The sequence below is a fragment of the Leptodactylus fuscus genome, chromosome 7, assembly GCF_031893055.1.
Source record: "Leptodactylus fuscus isolate aLepFus1 chromosome 7, aLepFus1.hap2, whole genome shotgun sequence".
Taxonomy (NCBI): Eukaryota; Metazoa; Chordata; class Amphibia; order Anura; family Leptodactylidae; genus Leptodactylus; species Leptodactylus fuscus.
The window spans coordinates 11,718,283-11,735,898 of NC_134271.1; the positions used below are offsets into that span (position 1 = coordinate 11,718,283).

A 17,616-nucleotide genomic window follows, 5' to 3' on the forward strand; every position below is an offset into this window, starting at 1 on the left:
TCTCTCGCAGCATTAGGGACGCCCCCAGTGCTGCGAGAGAATTCATTTGCATACAGACGAAAACCGGGATTTCTACCAAACAGCGGCGTGAAGAAGACATCTAAAGGTGGTAGAAGAATAGCCTTTCTTAAAGCTATTCCTACGTGTGATCAAAAAAAATTTGATTTTAATGGTAGAATCCCTTGAAATCTGCAACAAAAATAGCTTGGCATATTATTTCTGTTGCAACATTTTAGTCCTGCCTCCCGTTCATTCCCAGTTCCTCTAGCATCATAATCTACCTTCAGGCGAATTCTACCCAATCACCACCGCTGAAGTGCCAAATTCCACCCGGCTGGTGCAGAAATTTGCAAATTTCATGGCAGAATTTGCTCATGCAGAAAAAATTCACCTTCGAAGAATTTTCCAGCTTGTACCAATTCCGCCATAGGAATTTTATGCTTCTATCCCTGAGCTTGTGGTGTTGGTTTTCTCTGAGCGTTTCCTTTGCTTCCTTCTACTAACTCCTCTCTTTGCACGTCTTTATTAAGCCTAGCGATTTACGGAAGTACCGTAGGAAGGTAATATTACGCTATTTATACCATTGCACCTTGCTGTGCTTTTGCATGTCAGTGTTACTTCGAATCACACACTCATTTCACTCTTATTTCTATTATTTTTGACTTTTGCAGTAGTTTATCCATTTGTGTGTGTGTATACACTATGACGAGCGTGAAGAATCCATCATATTACTCCATACATGTATTTTTTTTTCTTTCGCTTTACATATATACATATGTACTAGTAAAGCTCCGTGCACATAAGTCAATTGTATCTATAGGCCCCTGTTCACTTGATGGAGGCCACAAGTGTTATGGACCTTCGGAAGCTTTTCCAGTGCATATGCCCAATGTACCTTGCAATCATAGTGTGAATGCATCCCTACATGCATATTATTTTTTATTCGTTCATGATTATAGTTCATGCTGCTTTACTGTCTTGTAAATGTAATGATACCTGGGGAAATACAGCAGTACTTAATACCATCTTTGTGTATCCAGCCTCCAGGGACTAGAGACGATTCTCGGGATGACAAAACTACAATACGCTGCGAGACCTCCCCGCCTTCCTCGCCCAGATCTTTGCGGTTAAGTTCGGTTCATAAAGGAGCGTTGCACACCATGAGTCATGAGGACATCCGGGACATTAGAAAGTATGTATCGATCACGTCCTACTGATCTGTGGGTTGTAGGGTGCCTGTGCCTTTGCCGAGGATTGTATGATCCTTTGGGATTTTCCTGCAATCTTTGCAAAGTTGGAGACTTACTGACTGTAACACATTGAAGAAATGCAATAAGACAACCCCTGCACATCTACCCCGTTTTTTTAGCATCTGTACACTATGGACTTAGAGTCCTGAACTCAGGTTCTTCTGCCTGTAGAGCGTCGGATGGTCTCTTATAGCTTCACAGGCCATAAGAGACCATCCAATTGCCTCGTGCATGCTTGGGGAGGGGGAGAGAAGCTTCAGGTTGCAGCATCCCCAGGAACAAAAGGATCTGCAGTTGAAATCCATCCTGATCTCCTGTATATGCCATTTTGAGGAGATTGGTAGGTCCCAATACTGTACACAGCAACTTTTGGCACTCTGGGAAACTACAACTCCTAGCGTGCTCCATTCACTTCTATGGGAGTTTCCAGAACAGCAGATCAAGTATGCATGCTGGGAGATATCATTTCCCAATAGCTGCAGGTTGCCTACCCCATGTTAGGTGTTTGGCAGGTTCATGTGCAATGTGTATGGCCAGACTTACTGAACGGCGTCTTACAGTTCCACAGGCTCGCAGGACGGTCAGGTCAGCAATCCCAGCAGTAGCAACAGCAGCCAGGACTCCCTCAACAAAGCCCCAAAGAAGAAAGGCATCAAGTCATCCATCGGACGCTTATTTGGCAAAAAAGAAAAGGGACGTCCTGGACAAATGGGCAAGGAGCCCCTGGGGCCAGGTGAGCCGTGACCTATGTCACATTACATACAATCACAACCTTTAGGCCTGATTCACACCTGCTGGGAGGATGAAGGGAATGTGTGGATTGATGGGCACGTTTATTGTAATCCCATGTGTCACCTGATGGGTTCTGTAGTCATCGCGATAATCCGGATGTACCACATACCAGAGCTAGTCATATTCATTATTCAGTAGTAACTCGCTGAATGTCATTTATAGGTGGGATCCCAGAATTTGAAAGCACCTCCCAAGAATCCCTTGGTCTTACAAAGCTCGGAGGACAAGTAGAGAAAAATCGGAAGCTCCAGAAGAAGTAAGAACTGTTCTAATATTGTTATAGGAGTTGTCTCGCCATCACTATGGGCACCTGAACATCATGGCCCCGTAGTGAGTGAGCAGTTAGGGACCTGAGCGCTGTTCCCTCTAAGCCTGCAATACAAAAATGCATCAAATCTTATCAAATCTTCACTTGCAGCACCCTGAGAATTAGCTATAATGCAGCCTGATGTACATGGCTCCATAGTATCCAGGAAATAATAGGAGTCAGTCAGTTTTTTGGCCTACTAACTCCACAGCCTTGTTGATGGGGGTTAATGTCTGCGCCCGTGATTGTCTAAGGAAGTGATAAGGTTCCTATTTATATCCCTGGGGTTCTAAGGCACTGAAGGGGGTTACTGGTGATCTAGAGCAGTGATGGGGGTCAATATGTGTATCCTTTGGTTGTCTGTGACTGTAGATGTGTCAATGTCAAAGATCCCTGGTGGTCTAGCGTAGCCGGATGGTTAATTTTAAGATTCTTGTTAGGAGGCAGTGAAAGCTGGAGTCCAGTGGGTTACTCTGCTCTCTAGGGAGCATTAATGGGTCCCTGCACTGACCATAGAGATGAATGCAGATCGAGCACTGTGTAGGTGTAACGGTAGGGCTGTGATTGGGCAGAGTCACTCAGCGTTCTGCCCAGTCAGTGAAGGGAGAGCCCGGGGGGACTGCACAGGTGTACATTTCACCATGTGGGCAGTACGGCCCCTTTGCTACACTACTTTGGGAGCCCTTCCCTTTAAATGTAAAAGTAGTCTGTGCGTCGATGCATTACATGAGGGGTCAGCTGCACTACTATATTCTCTGTGCCAGGGGTGACATATTTGGCTATATCTAGCCTTTTCAGGGGATGTGAGACTCCATACTACCATGTATTGTTGTGCGCCTTCATAGTGTGTATATGACTCGCCGCCACTTTGGGGTTGTATTTATGTTTGTATTTTGTTTGTCTCCCCCGTATTTTGTGTCTAGCATAATATCAGGGTGAGTGTACGGCGTGCAGTGGCAGATGCTCCTCTATCCTCATTCTATATGCATGAATCTTGTGATTTATTAAAGGGGTTGTGCCATTACCGACACTTAGAATAGGGAGAAGTGTCACACCTGGGGGTCCGACCGCCATTAGGCTGGTGTGAGCGGCTCTGCACTTGGGAATGCAAACCCATAGCAAGGAGGAGACATGGGGAACTTTCCCTGTTCTCATGATCATTGGGGAACCCATTGGTCAGACCCCCCAGCGATCTGACACTTATTCCCTATGGGACAACCCCTTTAAGGGTGAGGATTGCATTTAATTTCTCTAGTCCTGGTTTTCTCTTTGTGCCGTGGTGTCAGAAACTCTCCTGCGATGTGTCATAAACTGATTATTTTCTAGGTTTCGTTCTCTTCCTTAGGTAGAAAACGGGTTACATGGGTTGTCTTAGGAGAACAACTTATCTCCTTCCATAGAAACAGCGCCCCTCCTGTCCATGTGCTTGATAATTTGGTTATAGGGTAGATTGCATTGCATGTTCTCCAAAACCTTCAGGATATTTTTACCAGTCCCAGAGTGATGGTCCACGAAGCTAAAACCAAATGCATGTAGTACAGAAACACCATGGAGTAGGGTGGTAATGCAGCAAAAATGCTCTCTTAAAGGGATATTCCTATCTCTGAAGGTCATGGACTGCCAATGGATCCATAGGAGTGTATGCTGCAGTGCACATGACTGTTTTTCTAAAAAATTGCAGCATGCATTATCCCAGTCCATTTTGCAGAGGACACAGACTTGGAGGCCATTGCAGTTTGTGATGGGCGTCCGGCTTGTGTCTTCCCCAGTCAGGTACAGCATCAGAAAGTAATGGCAGATAATGAAAATCTGAAGATGCAGAAGTTTTATATATGACGACAGAACATGAATCTCTGAGCATCGAAATATTTGCCGTCAGGATTTTCCTAATCTAATCTGTGATTTCAGGCACGAGTTGCTGGAAGAAGCCCGGCGGCAGGGGCTGCCATTTGCACAGTGGGACGGTCCAACCGTGGTTGTATGGTTGGAGGTAAGACACGGTCATTGGCAGCCTCGTCAGCTATCTGTAGGCTTGTATGTGACTATTAACCCTTTGTCTTCTCGCTGTAGCTCTGGGTCGGGATGCCCGCCTGGTACGTGGCTGCATGTCGAGCCAATGTGAAAAGCGGGGCGATAATGTCGGCTCTTTCTGACACAGAAATCCAGAGGGAGATTGGTATCAGTAACCCTTTGCACAGGTTAAAGCTGCGGCTCGCCATCCAAGAGATCATGTCCCTAACCAGTCCTTCCGCTCCTCCCACGTCCAGAACGGTAAGAAGATTTTTACTTTATTCTTACTTTTAAAGTTGTGAGTTTAGTCGCTGTTCACATTGTACTTAAGGGTTTAATTCATTCTATAATATGCCATAATAGCAGGTAATGGAGGAAGGGGGTCACATGACCAGATTTTCCAAATCGGTCCCTACATTACATGGACACCCAGAGTAATTCTGACCATTCTACTCTTAAAGCTCCTCCCTGGGTGCATGTTGGAGGGTGGGCTCCCCAAAAAACGCCATTAGCTGTTGTCCCACAGTAAATTATTAGTGTTTGGTCATCGGGGGTCTAGAATGGGATCCTCTGGCCCACGTGACTGGACTGGTGGTCGAGCATGCCCACTGCCGCTTCTTTCAAAGTCCATGGGACTGATACATTCGAGCATGCTCACCATCACTCCATGTAAACATGGACCAGGGACCTCCTGTTTGGGAGATTGGTCGGAGTCCCAGGGGGCTAATCCTAACCTGTATACCATCTATCCTGCGGATAGGTGAAAACTGGTTGTTGGGAAGAATACCCCTTTAATGCCGTATCTATATAGTGACCCCTAAAAGGTTTGTTAAATATATTTTTATATATATTTTTTTTTATCCTCAATCCCCATTGTTTTGTTGACCCACACAGCAGCGTGTGTTTTGTTAAAGGGTTTTTAATGTTGCTGACCTGTCCATAGCATAGGTCATCAATATCATTCGGTAGTGATCTGACACCCACACCGATCAGCTGTTTGAAGAGTCTGCAGCATTCAGATAAGCACAGTGCCAAACAATTATATAGTTGCTGTATTTGGTATTGCAGCTCTTGCCCGTTCATTTAAATGGGGCTGAGCGCAAAAAGGCCACAGCACAAATGATTATGGCGCCACGGGCCTGTGATGCCCTGCTGCGGCTTCAAGCAGATGATCTGTAGGAGTCCTGTGTTCCAGACCCCTACCATCGGATATTGATAACCTATCTCCCATCACAGTTACTATAACCAGTCCCTAGGGTCTCTTAAACATATTACTCACTGGTTATCAGTACAAGTAACTCGCTGGGACAAAGCCATAGGGTTTTGAGGTGGTTGGGTAGCTCTTGCCAGGACCAGGGATGAACTCATGTTTCCAGCTGTTCTTCTGTGTGGACCTTAGTCTGGTCAAACCTTAAAGAGGACCTTTCACCTCCTCCACCAACATCAGCTCTTTTCATTCCCTAATAGTCTCCCCTCTATTGTTTCTGGCCCAGCTGGATTTTTTTTTCACTGGTCCCCCACTATTCCTGAGAAATCAGAGTTCTTAGCTTTGGTGCCTGATATCCTAACCAGACTCCCTAATATCAAGTGGGTAGTGTCAGGCAGGAACGGGGGCATGCTTCACCCCTTTGCCCAGTTCTGACTGGCACCACCCACTTGACATTAGTGAGTCTAGTTAGGATATCAGGCACCAAAGCACTGATTGCTCAGGAACGGTGGGGGCTAGAGAAAAATGACAACTGTCGGAATCATTGAAGGGGTGACTATTAAAGGACGGAAAGGGCTTCAGCTGGTGGAGGTGGCGAAAAGTCCTCTCTTAAAGGGTTAATCTCTTCTCATAAAGTAACGGCATACTGCTAGGGTCTGATCGGTGGTGGTTCAACCTCTGGGCCCCTCACCGGTCATGAAGAGGCTGCAGTGCTGATTCACGACTGCAGCGCTCCTGGATATCGACCGTGCAAGGGAATCCAGCCGGCCCTGCAGTTCCTCTACATCACCAGAAGGGCCCTGAGTGCTGCAGCCCATCGCTGGTCCTCCCTCTTATGAGTTGGGCTTAACCCTTTAATGCCTTCTTAGACTCTTAGCACTTGCTCTTCTCCTGCTCCACCATGTACCTGTTGCTTATCTCTTGTGCCACCTTCCCTCTCTGTTACTGCTTCCCTCACTGGATGTGCTTGTATTAGTCCACGGGAAATGTCTGGGTTACACACGAAGAGATGGAAACTCTCACAGCCTCGCCACAAACGGTTAGTTTCCAGCACCGCCGCTTGTCTGTGTAGCATCCCCCCCCCGCCCGGTGCCTCTCGCCACCTTCTGTGTAGTTTTACAAGTGGATTGGTAGACGCTCGGATGTTTTTTTTAGTTTTTAGGTTTGGGTTTTTATCATTTAATCCCTAAAGTGCCTGGCCGAGTCGAGGCTTGGGTTGTCTACCCTCTGCCAAGCACTTAAAGGGAATGTGTCTTCAAATAAACAAATTTTTTTTTTTCCATTAATGAAAATTACTATGTCATTAGAATTTTGGCCATTTTTTTTAAAATTTTTTTTTCCCCATTTGTCAGGAAATATTTGAAATTTTTTTTCCTGTTGTTGGCCACAGTGTACTGTCAATTCATTACATAGGACACAGGTGATTTCTTGTTGCTAAAGGACCTTTGATGACATCATTCATGGTCCTTAAGCAACCACATTGACACACAATCCAGCTCTCTAATGTGACACATGCAAAAAAAAGACTGTGCCGATGTGTTTGCTACTACTGTTCGAACCATACATATTAAAGCGGGTATCCACTTTCTAATATTGGTGGCTAGCCTTAGAATAGACCATCGATATTTGATCTAAGGTGGGGTCTAAAGCCAGGCCCTTAGGCAGATCAGCTGTTCCAGGACAACGTGCCCAGTAATGTTTACAAGCCAGGAGACGCTCTTTGCTCTCAGTGGCTTTAGGTACCTCAAAGCTGCCCCATAGACTTCAATGGGTCAGCGCTGCAGTACCAAAAACGGTGCAGTTTCCAGCATGTAAGCATTGCCAGGATCCACGTGGTGCTGGCTGTCAGACCTAAGGATAGGAATTCACAATTTGAAAGTGAATAGGCCCTTTACGGGTAAGTTCACACAGGGTTTTTTGGTCCGGAACCTGAAGCAGAGGCTGCCCCAGGTTCCAGACCAAAATACGGGTAGCTGCGACTGGATGCCGGTGCAGTGCACTCCGCTCTGGATCAGGCCCAAATGTATGGTCCTAGTCAGGAGGGAGTGTCTTTCGACTCGCGACATCCGCCTGAAAGAGTGAGCATCTCGCTTCTTTTGCCGGGAGCCGGAACAAACAGCTCCCAGAAACAAGAACTGACCGGGTCCCATTGATTTCAATGGGAGCTGTCATTTTGGTCAGGATTTTGAGGCGGATATGGCCTCAAAATCCTGACCAAAAGATCCTGTGTGAACTTACCCTAACTGCTTTTAATAAGCTTCAATGTAGCAGTGCAGAGCTTTATGTGTATTACAGTTGCTGCTTAAAGAGGACCTTTCATGGTCCGGGGCACAGGCAGTTCTATATACTGCAGGAAAGCCGACCGTGCGCTGAATTCAGCGTACTGTCGGCTTTCCCGATCTGTGCCCCAATGAAGAGCTATCGGTCTAGGTACTGTAGCTCTTCACAGTCAGAAGGGCGTTTCTGACAGTCAGTCAGGAACGTCCTTCTGCACAGCAGCGCCTATAGCACTGTACATTGTGAGCGGGGAGGAACGTTCCCTCCCTCTGTTCACAGTGCTTGTCCATAGACGAGTATTATCGGGAGCTCACACAGCACAGCGCGATAGGAGCTGCTGTGAATAAGGACGTTCCTGACTGACTGTCAGGAACGCCCTTCTGACTGTGAAGACTGTGGTACCGGGACCGATAGCTGTTCACCAGGGCACAGATTGTGAAAGCCGACAGTGCACTGAATTCAGCGCACTGTTGGCTTTCCTGCAGTATATAGAACTGCCTGTGCCCCAAACCATGAAAGGTCCTCTTTAAGGACCTGTGATGGCGTCATCAGAGGTCCTTAAGCAACCAGATATGGAGCAGCCTAGGAGACATGAGCTAACCACATGTAATGTCACAGGACACGTATGATGCTCATTCTAGTGGCCAATAGTGGGAAATTTAAGAAAAAAAATAAAATTTTATATTGCAATATTTCCTGAAATGTGAAAAATAAAATGTGCCAAAAATTCTAAAATTAATAAACTGTAACTTACATTCGCAAATTTTTTTTCTATTTGGTAACACATTCCTTTTAAAGGGATATTATGAGAAATTATTAGAAACCAGAGAACCTCTCGATCACCGCAGGCAGGATACGGGGTCCCTTGCTGTGCCAAAGTGTTTTGCAGGATGCCCGTCAGCGGGCGCACCACCAGCTGTCTCCAAGTTTTGGGACTGTACAGCTTTGAAAGATGAGGCCTACAACTCTATCATGCAGGTTACAGGGCGCTTCGCCCCCTACCACTGGCAATCCTAGCCTCAGAGGTTCCTGACTGTTTCTATGTGTTTCCATATTGCATGTACTTCTCGTGTGTTGCATGGAGTGACTTCTAGTCTCGTTCATCTGGCTGACTAACGTTCTGTGTTCTTTTGCTTTCCTAACCCTACGTAACACCAGGACGATGAGGAGGGGAGCTGGGCTCAGGTTTGAGCATTTTCACTAATATGTCTTTTTCTTTTTAACTCTTTGCTAATCAGTCCTTAGTGCAAATTAGTCAATTAGTCGTCATTTCCTTTAATTGCTCTGGTTTTGATTTGCATTTGCCCAGATGATGGGATGTCACTGCTCGTTCTCCATAGACCTGCATGCATACACAGTCCAAAACTATCCCAGCAATTCTGAAGCCTCTCTACTTAGGTTGCAGTCTTGTTCCTCTATTGTTCCTCCTGGAATTGTATTGAGAGCCTGGCTATAACCGTTCCCTTTCATCATGTTTCCACTGTAATAGTCATTGCTGAACACCCCTTTGCCACAAGGGGAATGGGAGCACCCAGTTGTCATACATTCCCAGGAGGATTAACAGAGGAGAGACACAATGCAGAGTTCTGACTGCTTAACCCGCACCGAACGAATATCCCATCTGAGATGTGTACCGTGTCCCCATTCATCTCTATGGGACTGACCGAGATGGCCAAGGACTGTACATGCAGTCCCATAGAGTTAAAGGGGTTGTCCAGGGTGTTAAAATTACCTTAACTGACTTGACGAACATTGGATGATGGATCTTGGGGTTCCAATGTTGTGACCTGGTGCTCAGAACCAGGCCAGAACCCCTTACTAGAATATAACTGTAGGCCCAAACCTCCCCTTTAAGTGAATTACATCTAGTCCGACATCCTTGTACATCAAGTGTCAGAAATGCTGAAATCCAGACGTTTATGTAATGGATCCCATAATAAATCGGTGATCTCTGATCTGGTTATAGTGGTCCATGAATGAAAGCCATGATGGTAATGTGAACACCATCACATGGGATATGTCAAGCAGGGACTATATCCATACACATGGTTGCATTGGTTTGTAAGCTCATGAGAGGTGCCATGAATCCTCAGACCTGGGCAGAGGCCATGGCATTACCACACGTCAATGACGACATCCGCGTTTCCTTAGTCAGGCCATGTTGGTCTTTTTGCAGTAGGTCAAGACTGTCAGCAGCTTCCCCCTTCCCATAGGTTAAAGATGTTTATCCAGGGACTATTACTTCCCACGTGGTCTATTTGGGTTGAACCTTGGGATTCCAGACAGGTTCTGGCCTTGGGACATGTGATCAAAACCAGGAACCAGCGCCTAGCCCCGCAGTTGCTCCGTCTCCTCCCCTGTGTTCCCTGGTATTTACCTGTACTATGGTGACTGCCTTTACCATTACAACGATTTACCCCACCAGCCTCCGTAGTACAGGTAAGTACTTGTGAACTCCGAAGAGGGAGCAGGAAGATCAACTTAGAGGGTTGCAATCGTAAAACCCAGAGTTGGAACCAGCCCAGAAACCTGATGTAGAACTTAGGGGAAGTAAATTCTCTGGATAACCCCTTGACAGTGGACCTTTCACATCCTACACCAACTCTTTGCATCCTTCAATAGGCTCCACTCCACTGATTCTGGCACAGTTGGAATTTTTCCTCTAGCCCCCACCTATCCTGAGCAATCAGTGCTGTTAAGTTTTAGCACTCCATAGTCTAAGTAGGTTCTCTGTCCAAGTGGGCGGTCGAGAACTGGAGCAGATGGTCTGGGAGCCGCCCACTTGACTATAGGAAGACCTATTAGAATATTGGATGCTGAGACTAATAGCATTGATTGCTCAGGAATGGTGGGGACTTGAGAAAAAATTTCAACTGTGCTGGTATTAATTGAGCGCCACCTATTGAAGGATGCAAAGAAGTGGAGGCGGTGAAAGGTCAGATTTAACCTTGAAGTTGCCCACATGGCCGTGCCCTAGCCGTACAATCAGTCCATGATCTCAACACGTTGCTGATTTTCAGTCGCCATGATTGGCGCTCACATCACAATGAGTATACTAGGTAGGGGGGAGATTCCTGCTCTTACAATACTCTGTCCTCCTAGACCTTAGCCTATGGAGACATGAACCACGAGTGGATTGGGAATGAATGGCTGCCCAGCCTTGGCTTACCGCAGTATCGCAGTTACTTCATGGAGTGCCTTGTTGACGCCAGGATGCTGGACCACTTAACCAAGAAGGATCTCCGCGGGCAATTAAAAATGGTGGACAGCTTCCACAGGTAACCTCTATGGGACGCCTCATATCATAGGAGGCAAATCTGTCCTGTGTGGCATATCAAAAATATCTCATGATCCCTGTCTACAAATAGGAACAGCTTCCAGTGCGGCATCATGTGCTTACGGAGGCTGAACTACGACCGGAAGGAGCTGGAGAGGAAACGGGAGGAAAGTCAAAGTGAAATCAAAGGTGGGTGCTAGAGTGGCGGATATCCGAGAACAGTAGATTGCGGCCTCCTGTGCGGTGTCACATATGAGGCCGATCTATACCTTTTAATGGTGTTTTCTGGGACTTATACGAGTGACTTGTGTTTAGGATAGGTCATCAGTATCTGATCGGTGAGGGTCTGAAATCTGGGACCCTCACAGGGTGGATGGTTGGAGAGACCACAGGGTTGAAGTGAACACTAAAACCTCTTAAAGGGATCCTATCATTTAAAATCAAATTTTTTTTCTCGATCACACGTAGGAATAGCCTTAAGGCTGGGGCCCCACAGGACGAAAATCCCCTTTAACAACTTGCCAAGCACAGCACTTTACATTGCTTAGGGGCCCTGCTCTCGTGAATGCGACTGAGCTGCTGCCCAGGGCCCCCCGTTTCCAATTGGCCTCTGTCTGAAAGCAGAATTACTGGTGGTGGTATATTCTGGACGTATTGTCCAAGCTGTATAGATGGGCTTTGCATTGGATGGTGTATTTATTTGGCCACTAGATGGCGGTATTGTGTGGCCTGTATATGATGAGGTATTAGTAGGGTATGGCAAATATTCGGATTCTGTATGCGGGTATCTTTTAGACATTGTGTGGTGTTAAAGGGGTGACCTATCCTAAGCATAGCCCATTAATATTGGATAGTTGTACCTCATTTAAGGCACAGTGCTGTCCCTTTTGTAGTGGCCGTGCCCGGTACTGCAGCTCCATATGATTGAATGGGACAGAGATTTGTGCAGTACCAGACACAGCCACTATAATTGTATAGCGCTATGCCTCACATGAGCGCCATGACATCTCCAAACCTCCAGACCCCCACTAATCTGTCAATCTAATGCATTAGTATATTATTGGTCATGTGACCTTTACAGAACCGAATTCGCTGTCTGTATTCGCTGCATCATATCCTGTTGTACGGTCCATTCAGTGTCATCGCTCATGACAGGAGGTTCTGTTTGTTACCGGGTGTCTGCTGCGATTCTGCCATTTATTACAATAGCACCCCCTGCAGTCTGGTCCATTATAATTGACCTTGCGTCTCCTTCCTCTTGCAGACGTCCTGGTTTGGAGCAACGATCGGGTCATCAACTGGGTTTTATCCATCGGGCTTAAAGAATATGCAAATAACCTTCTAGAAAGTGGGGTCCACGGGGCGCTCATTGCCTTAGATGAGACGTTTGATCACAACACATTGGCGCTGCTGCTACAGATTCCCACTCAGAACACACAGGTAAGTGGCGCCCCCAAGCTGCTTCGACATTGAGGTGCAGTGGTGACGCGAGGCCCGTGATCTCAATATCTGGTTTACTTTCAGGCACGGTCAGTGTTGGAGCGGGAGTTCAACAACCTTCTCATAAGAGGGACAGAAAGAAGATTTGATGATGTAGGTTATACCTCAATTACGTGATTTTGTTGAGGGCGGGGGGGTTATAAATATGGTTGCAAGGGGACAAATTTTCCATTTTGGAAAGTAATGGGTTGGGGCGCAGTCGGCGGTGCTCTTGGGTCCTGCATATGACTGATCCAAAGGGAACGTGCATGGCGTTTGTAGGTTCCTTCTATGCTTGTATTGGATTTCGCCCACACCCCAATGGGCACAGGGACCGACATTACCAATAACAATACGTCCACCATTACCTCTGCACTAATGTCCGCTCCCCACCTCCAGGATGATGATAAAAGCTTTAGACGAGCCCCGTCATGGCGAAAGAAATTCCGACCAAAGGATGTGCGAGGACTGAGCGCTGGCTCTGCAGAGACACTACCCGCCAACTTCAGAGTCAACTCCTCCATGTCTTCACCTTCTATGCAGCCAAAGAAAATGCAGATGGATGGTAGGAGCTCATTGTACTGACCTTATGTGATTGCCAGGCATGGGCGAGTGTGTGCGGCCGGAGCACCGAGACTCCGCCATGACTCCTCGCCACCTCATGTCGTTTTGTTAACCTCTTCCTTGTGTGTTTAACCTCAAAATAAAAAGGAGGACACAGGCAGAAGGCAGCTCTATAATAGCTATATACTGATGTAATACATGACCACTGCTCTCCGTGCAACCCTTGAGACATTGCCAGTGCCAAGCCCTCATAACGTGTCACATGATAAGCTCGTTCCATTATCCATGGGTTTCCTACAGCTCCTTTAATAAAAATTGAATGCTAATTTATTGCAACCCAAACTGATACGGATAGAAAATACATCTTATACCACAAAAAATAAGACCCATATTCCTGCAACAATGCAAAAAGTGGCCTGATACTATAGGCGTCCTATTCAGACAGGCCTGTTGCATCACCATTTACCTGGCCTTCTCCTTCATATCATAATTGGGCCACCTAAAGCAGACTAGATCCGCCAACGTCTAAGTGCCAGGTCCACCCCTTATCAGAGTTTTCGGGGGCGCCTCTGCTCATGCATGGTGTTTGGTGTGTTGGAGAGATTCTTACACGAATAACGTCTCACTAACTGCATGTCGTGTTTATTTGCATGTCTCTTGTGGTTATTAATAGGCAATGTGTCTGGAATACAAAGACTGGATTCAGCCACAATTAGGACATACTCCTGCTAACGTTATCAGTCGGTAAGTGCTCCCCCTAGTGGATGGATCGGAGAAACACACTCTCTCACTTCCTGAAACAGCGCCACACCTGTTCATGGGTTAGGTCTGGTACTGCAGTATAGCTCCACTGAAGTAAACGGGGCGGGGCTGCAATATCACACACAACCTTTGGATAGGTGTGATGCTGTTTTTGGAAAAAAGTTATTATATTAGAGTGTAGTCCCTTAGGTAGTGTTCAGTCTTCAGTGTGTCTTACCAGGGGTCTCAAACTCGGCCACATAAAAGGGCTACATGTAGAAAAAATTTTAGGTTTAGGCGGACTGTATTCCCTATGTTGGCTCTATAGAATTATAGGGGGTCATCTAGTCTCCTTGATGGTCTGTTGTTAGGATAGGCCATCAATATATCAGACCTGTGGGGTCTGACATCTGGGACCTCCCATAGAGGGAAATATTCAACATCCAAATCAGCAGATACTGACCCCAGAATGCACTCTGTTTTCTCGAGGATCTCTAATATTGTATCTTGATTGTCAAATCACTCCCAATTTACATATAGGTAGAGACCATTCAATAGAATTGGGTCAGGAGAAAGTCAGGAAGCTGCCCCAAATGACTCTCTAAACTCAACAGAAGGGTCAGATCAAAGGGAGCAACTCAGCACTAGCTCAGACTCAAACACACAGGGTTGTAGTCTGTAACAATGGAGACACACAGATCTGCACACACAGTAGGATCAGACTGTACAGGGTTTGTTTGTAGTCTGTAACTATGAGGACACTCAGATCTGCAGCGGACCTGAAAACACAAAAAAATTTTTCAAGGATGCTCAGCATAGCAAATACAGAAATGTGTTGAGGAAGTATAAGACGTACACACCCCATCACACCAGTATATAATGTCCTTGCGCCCCCCTCCGCAGGCCTCTAACTCCTCTTTTCTCGCCCCCTCCAGTTTACCCTCATTACTTCTACCGATGAATATGCAACATCCGAATCCATCTTGATTCCACATTTCCGGACCTGGCCGACTCCTCCGTACAAATCAAGCTGTTCAGACACTTTTGAGATATTTTAATACAGAGTTTTTAAAGAAAAATTAGCGAGTAAAAATTATAGATAGGAGAAATATTTTAGAATTTTAACCGTTTTGTCATCTTTCTGTTCACTTTCCGTAGTCCGTTTTCCATGTATCCTTCATATCCTCGTTCCTCCTCCCATTTGTCAGCTGTGGCCCCTCCCCTCGGACCTCCTTACTGAATGTACTGTAACTGCGCCAGTCCCTGCCAATCACCAGGGGGGCTTTGTAAATGATTCTAGTATTGTAATTTATGGGTATATTTCAGAACCCGCCGGGCAGGAAAGGTTTTTGTGTATTTTTTTTATTGTATTTGTACAGTCTTAGAACATCAAGAAAATCTACGAATTGGTACAAGATTGTGAAGTGTCCCCAGCCTTCCGCAATCCTTAGAATGATTTACTCAGTCTGCGTCGGTTCCTTGTTTCTCCCTGTCGGATTTTTTTTTCTAAGGAGGCATGTACATTTTTCTTTCTTACATTGGGTTTAACGGTTTTAACGTTACATTTCCTTTTTTATGTCCTGTTCTATCCGAAAAAGCCATAACAGCATTTTCTAGAATAAAATTAAAAAAAAAAAAAACAACAAACAAAAATTTGAAGGCGGTGATTAAAGATTAGAAAAAAAAAATAATAGAAGAGCGCCACTGTCGTTGACAGGCTGTGCTTGGTATTGCAGCTTAGCGCGACTAGCACAAACGCTGATTTTTATTTTTTTTTCCTAATCTCGGACAACCCCTTTAAGGAGATACCATGTTCCCTGGTATCATCGGCCCCGCCCTTAGAACACTATATACTATAAGGCGGGGCTTTGTAGCGGTCCAGGGAGCCTGTAAGGACCAATTATAATTCTCCTGTCCGATACGGTAGGTTGTCACTGCACAGCCTGTTTTATACTAAAGGCCTTATCTTTATCGTTGTCCACTTCAGTCATGTTGTGTTTCTTCCCAAAGAAAACGTCAGGACGAGTCGAGGGCTAGGGGGCGACATTGTGCGACCACGTCCTGGTTGGATTTTTTTCATTGGTCGTAAGGTTGTTCCCATAGGGCGATTCGTGTACGACCCAGTGTCGCCCCCTAGGCCTTGTTCGGGATCCTGTTGATGTTCCCTCCCCCCTTGGATGTAATGTTCCAAAAAATTTTTTTTGAAAAACCCTACACCCACAAATCAGTTCTGTTGAATCATGATGTATTATTTATTGCAGTTGACGTTATATAAACTTGTCTTATTGTTAACTTTTACTTTTTTTTTTTTTCATGTAAAAATTTGGATTCCTTGTTACATTTTTTTTTTTTTTTGTTTTCTAATCCTGTTTGTGTACTTTCTGATTATGTAACAATATATGTACAGTCTATGTACTTTTTGGACTATTTTTATCACAGTATTATTTATTGCTTTCTTTCAATAAAATACTGAAGCATTTTCCACTGCCAATAAATATGTTGTGAAAAATTACGAAGTGTGGACGGCGTGTTTCTAAAAAAAATAAAATAAAAAAAAATAAAATTAATTGCTATCTGATCATCCAGCACAGAGCCGCCATATGGAGAAGATCGAAGTATTACTCGCTCATCTCTAGATTTTGCATTTGACTGCAGCATTAAACAAGTGAACAGCAACGCCCAAGCCCTTGTTCTCGAAAGAGTTGCAAACTCCAGATGGAAATGCCCTTTAATTTCCTCTCATCTTATTTTGTCTCCTATTACAATTAAAACTGAGAAATCTGTAAAGAAATCTTCATTGTGACCCAAATGCTCAACCATGTTCTCCTCCTCCTGACTGGAAAACAACTGGCTGCAGCAGGAACCTCCCCCCTCTGGTCTGTCTGCAGCAGGACAAAATATTAAGCCCTGCCCTTTGGGTAAGACACATCTCTAAAGGTGGTAACTAGCAGAAGACAGCAGGGGATTAAACCTGTGTATGCTGCAGGATTTCCTCAAGACTGGAGCAGAATCATGAAGAACTTGCAGAAGACTGACAAAGTGAGGACAAGTAAGTGGCTGAATTCTATTCTTTAGTTCTAGGGTTAGTGCTTTTTAAAACCAGAAAAAAACAATTTTACATCTGAGGTCAGCAGAACTATGAGTGTAGCTCTGAAGTATAGTACAGAATAGGAAATGTATGTCCACAGTGACTGCACCAGCAGAATAGTGAGCGCAACTCTGGAGTATAATACAGGATAAGTAATGTAATGTGTGTACACAGTGACTGTACTAGCAGAATAGTGAGCGCAGCTCTGGAGTATAATACAGGATAAGTAATGTAATGTATGTACACAGTGACTGCACCAGCAGAATAGTGAGCGCAGCTCTGGAGTATAATACTGGATAAGTAATGTAATGTATGTACACAGTGACTGTACCAGCAGAATAGTGAGCGCAGCTCTGGGGTATAATACAGGATAAGTAATGTAATGTATGTACACAGTGACTGCAGCAGCAGAATAGCGAGCGCAGCTCTGGGGTATAATACAGGATAAGTAATGTAATGTATGTACACAGTGACTGCAGCAGCAGAATAGCGAGCGCAGCTCTGGGGTATAATACAGGATAAGTAATGTAATGTATGTACACAGTGACTGCACCAGCAGAATAGCGAGCGCAGCTCTGGGGTATAATACAGGATAAGTAATGTAATGTATGTACACAGTGACTG

The 17,616-nt window shown here is 45.4% G+C and overlaps 1 protein-coding gene across 10 annotated transcripts in view; it reads left to right on the forward strand.

Moving 5' to 3' along the window:
• Nucleotides 1-16,384, forward strand: part of PPFIA1 (PPFI scaffold protein A1) — a 53,082-nt gene extending 36,698 nt beyond the window's left edge. Inside the window, exons 18-32 of one of the 10 annotated variants that reach the window (XM_075281013.1) lie at nucleotides 531-560; nucleotides 1,041-1,192; nucleotides 1,811-1,983; nucleotides 2,205-2,298; nucleotides 4,258-4,339; nucleotides 4,420-4,620; nucleotides 6,543-6,605; nucleotides 9,002-9,028; nucleotides 10,946-11,121; nucleotides 11,212-11,309; nucleotides 12,385-12,560; nucleotides 12,645-12,713; nucleotides 12,999-13,164; nucleotides 13,837-13,907; nucleotides 14,840-16,384. In XM_075281013.1, the coding sequence (XP_075137114.1) occupies nucleotides 531-560; nucleotides 1,041-1,192; nucleotides 1,811-1,983; nucleotides 2,205-2,298; nucleotides 4,258-4,339; nucleotides 4,420-4,620; nucleotides 6,543-6,605; nucleotides 9,002-9,028; nucleotides 10,946-11,121; nucleotides 11,212-11,309; nucleotides 12,385-12,560; nucleotides 12,645-12,713; nucleotides 12,999-13,164; nucleotides 13,837-13,895 (1,566 nt within the window). In that variant the 3' untranslated portion in view covers nucleotides 13,896-13,907; nucleotides 14,840-16,384. The remainder of the gene's footprint in view (nucleotides 1-530; nucleotides 561-1,040; nucleotides 1,193-1,810; nucleotides 1,984-2,204; nucleotides 2,299-4,257; nucleotides 4,340-4,419; nucleotides 4,621-6,542; nucleotides 6,606-9,001; nucleotides 9,029-10,945; nucleotides 11,122-11,211; nucleotides 11,310-12,384; nucleotides 12,561-12,644; nucleotides 12,714-12,998; nucleotides 13,165-13,836; nucleotides 13,908-14,839) is intronic. The other 9 variants (XM_075281003.1, XM_075281007.1, XM_075281008.1 and 6 more) reach the window with 9 other exon arrangements.
• Nucleotides 16,385-17,616: the final 1,232 nt, after the last annotated feature.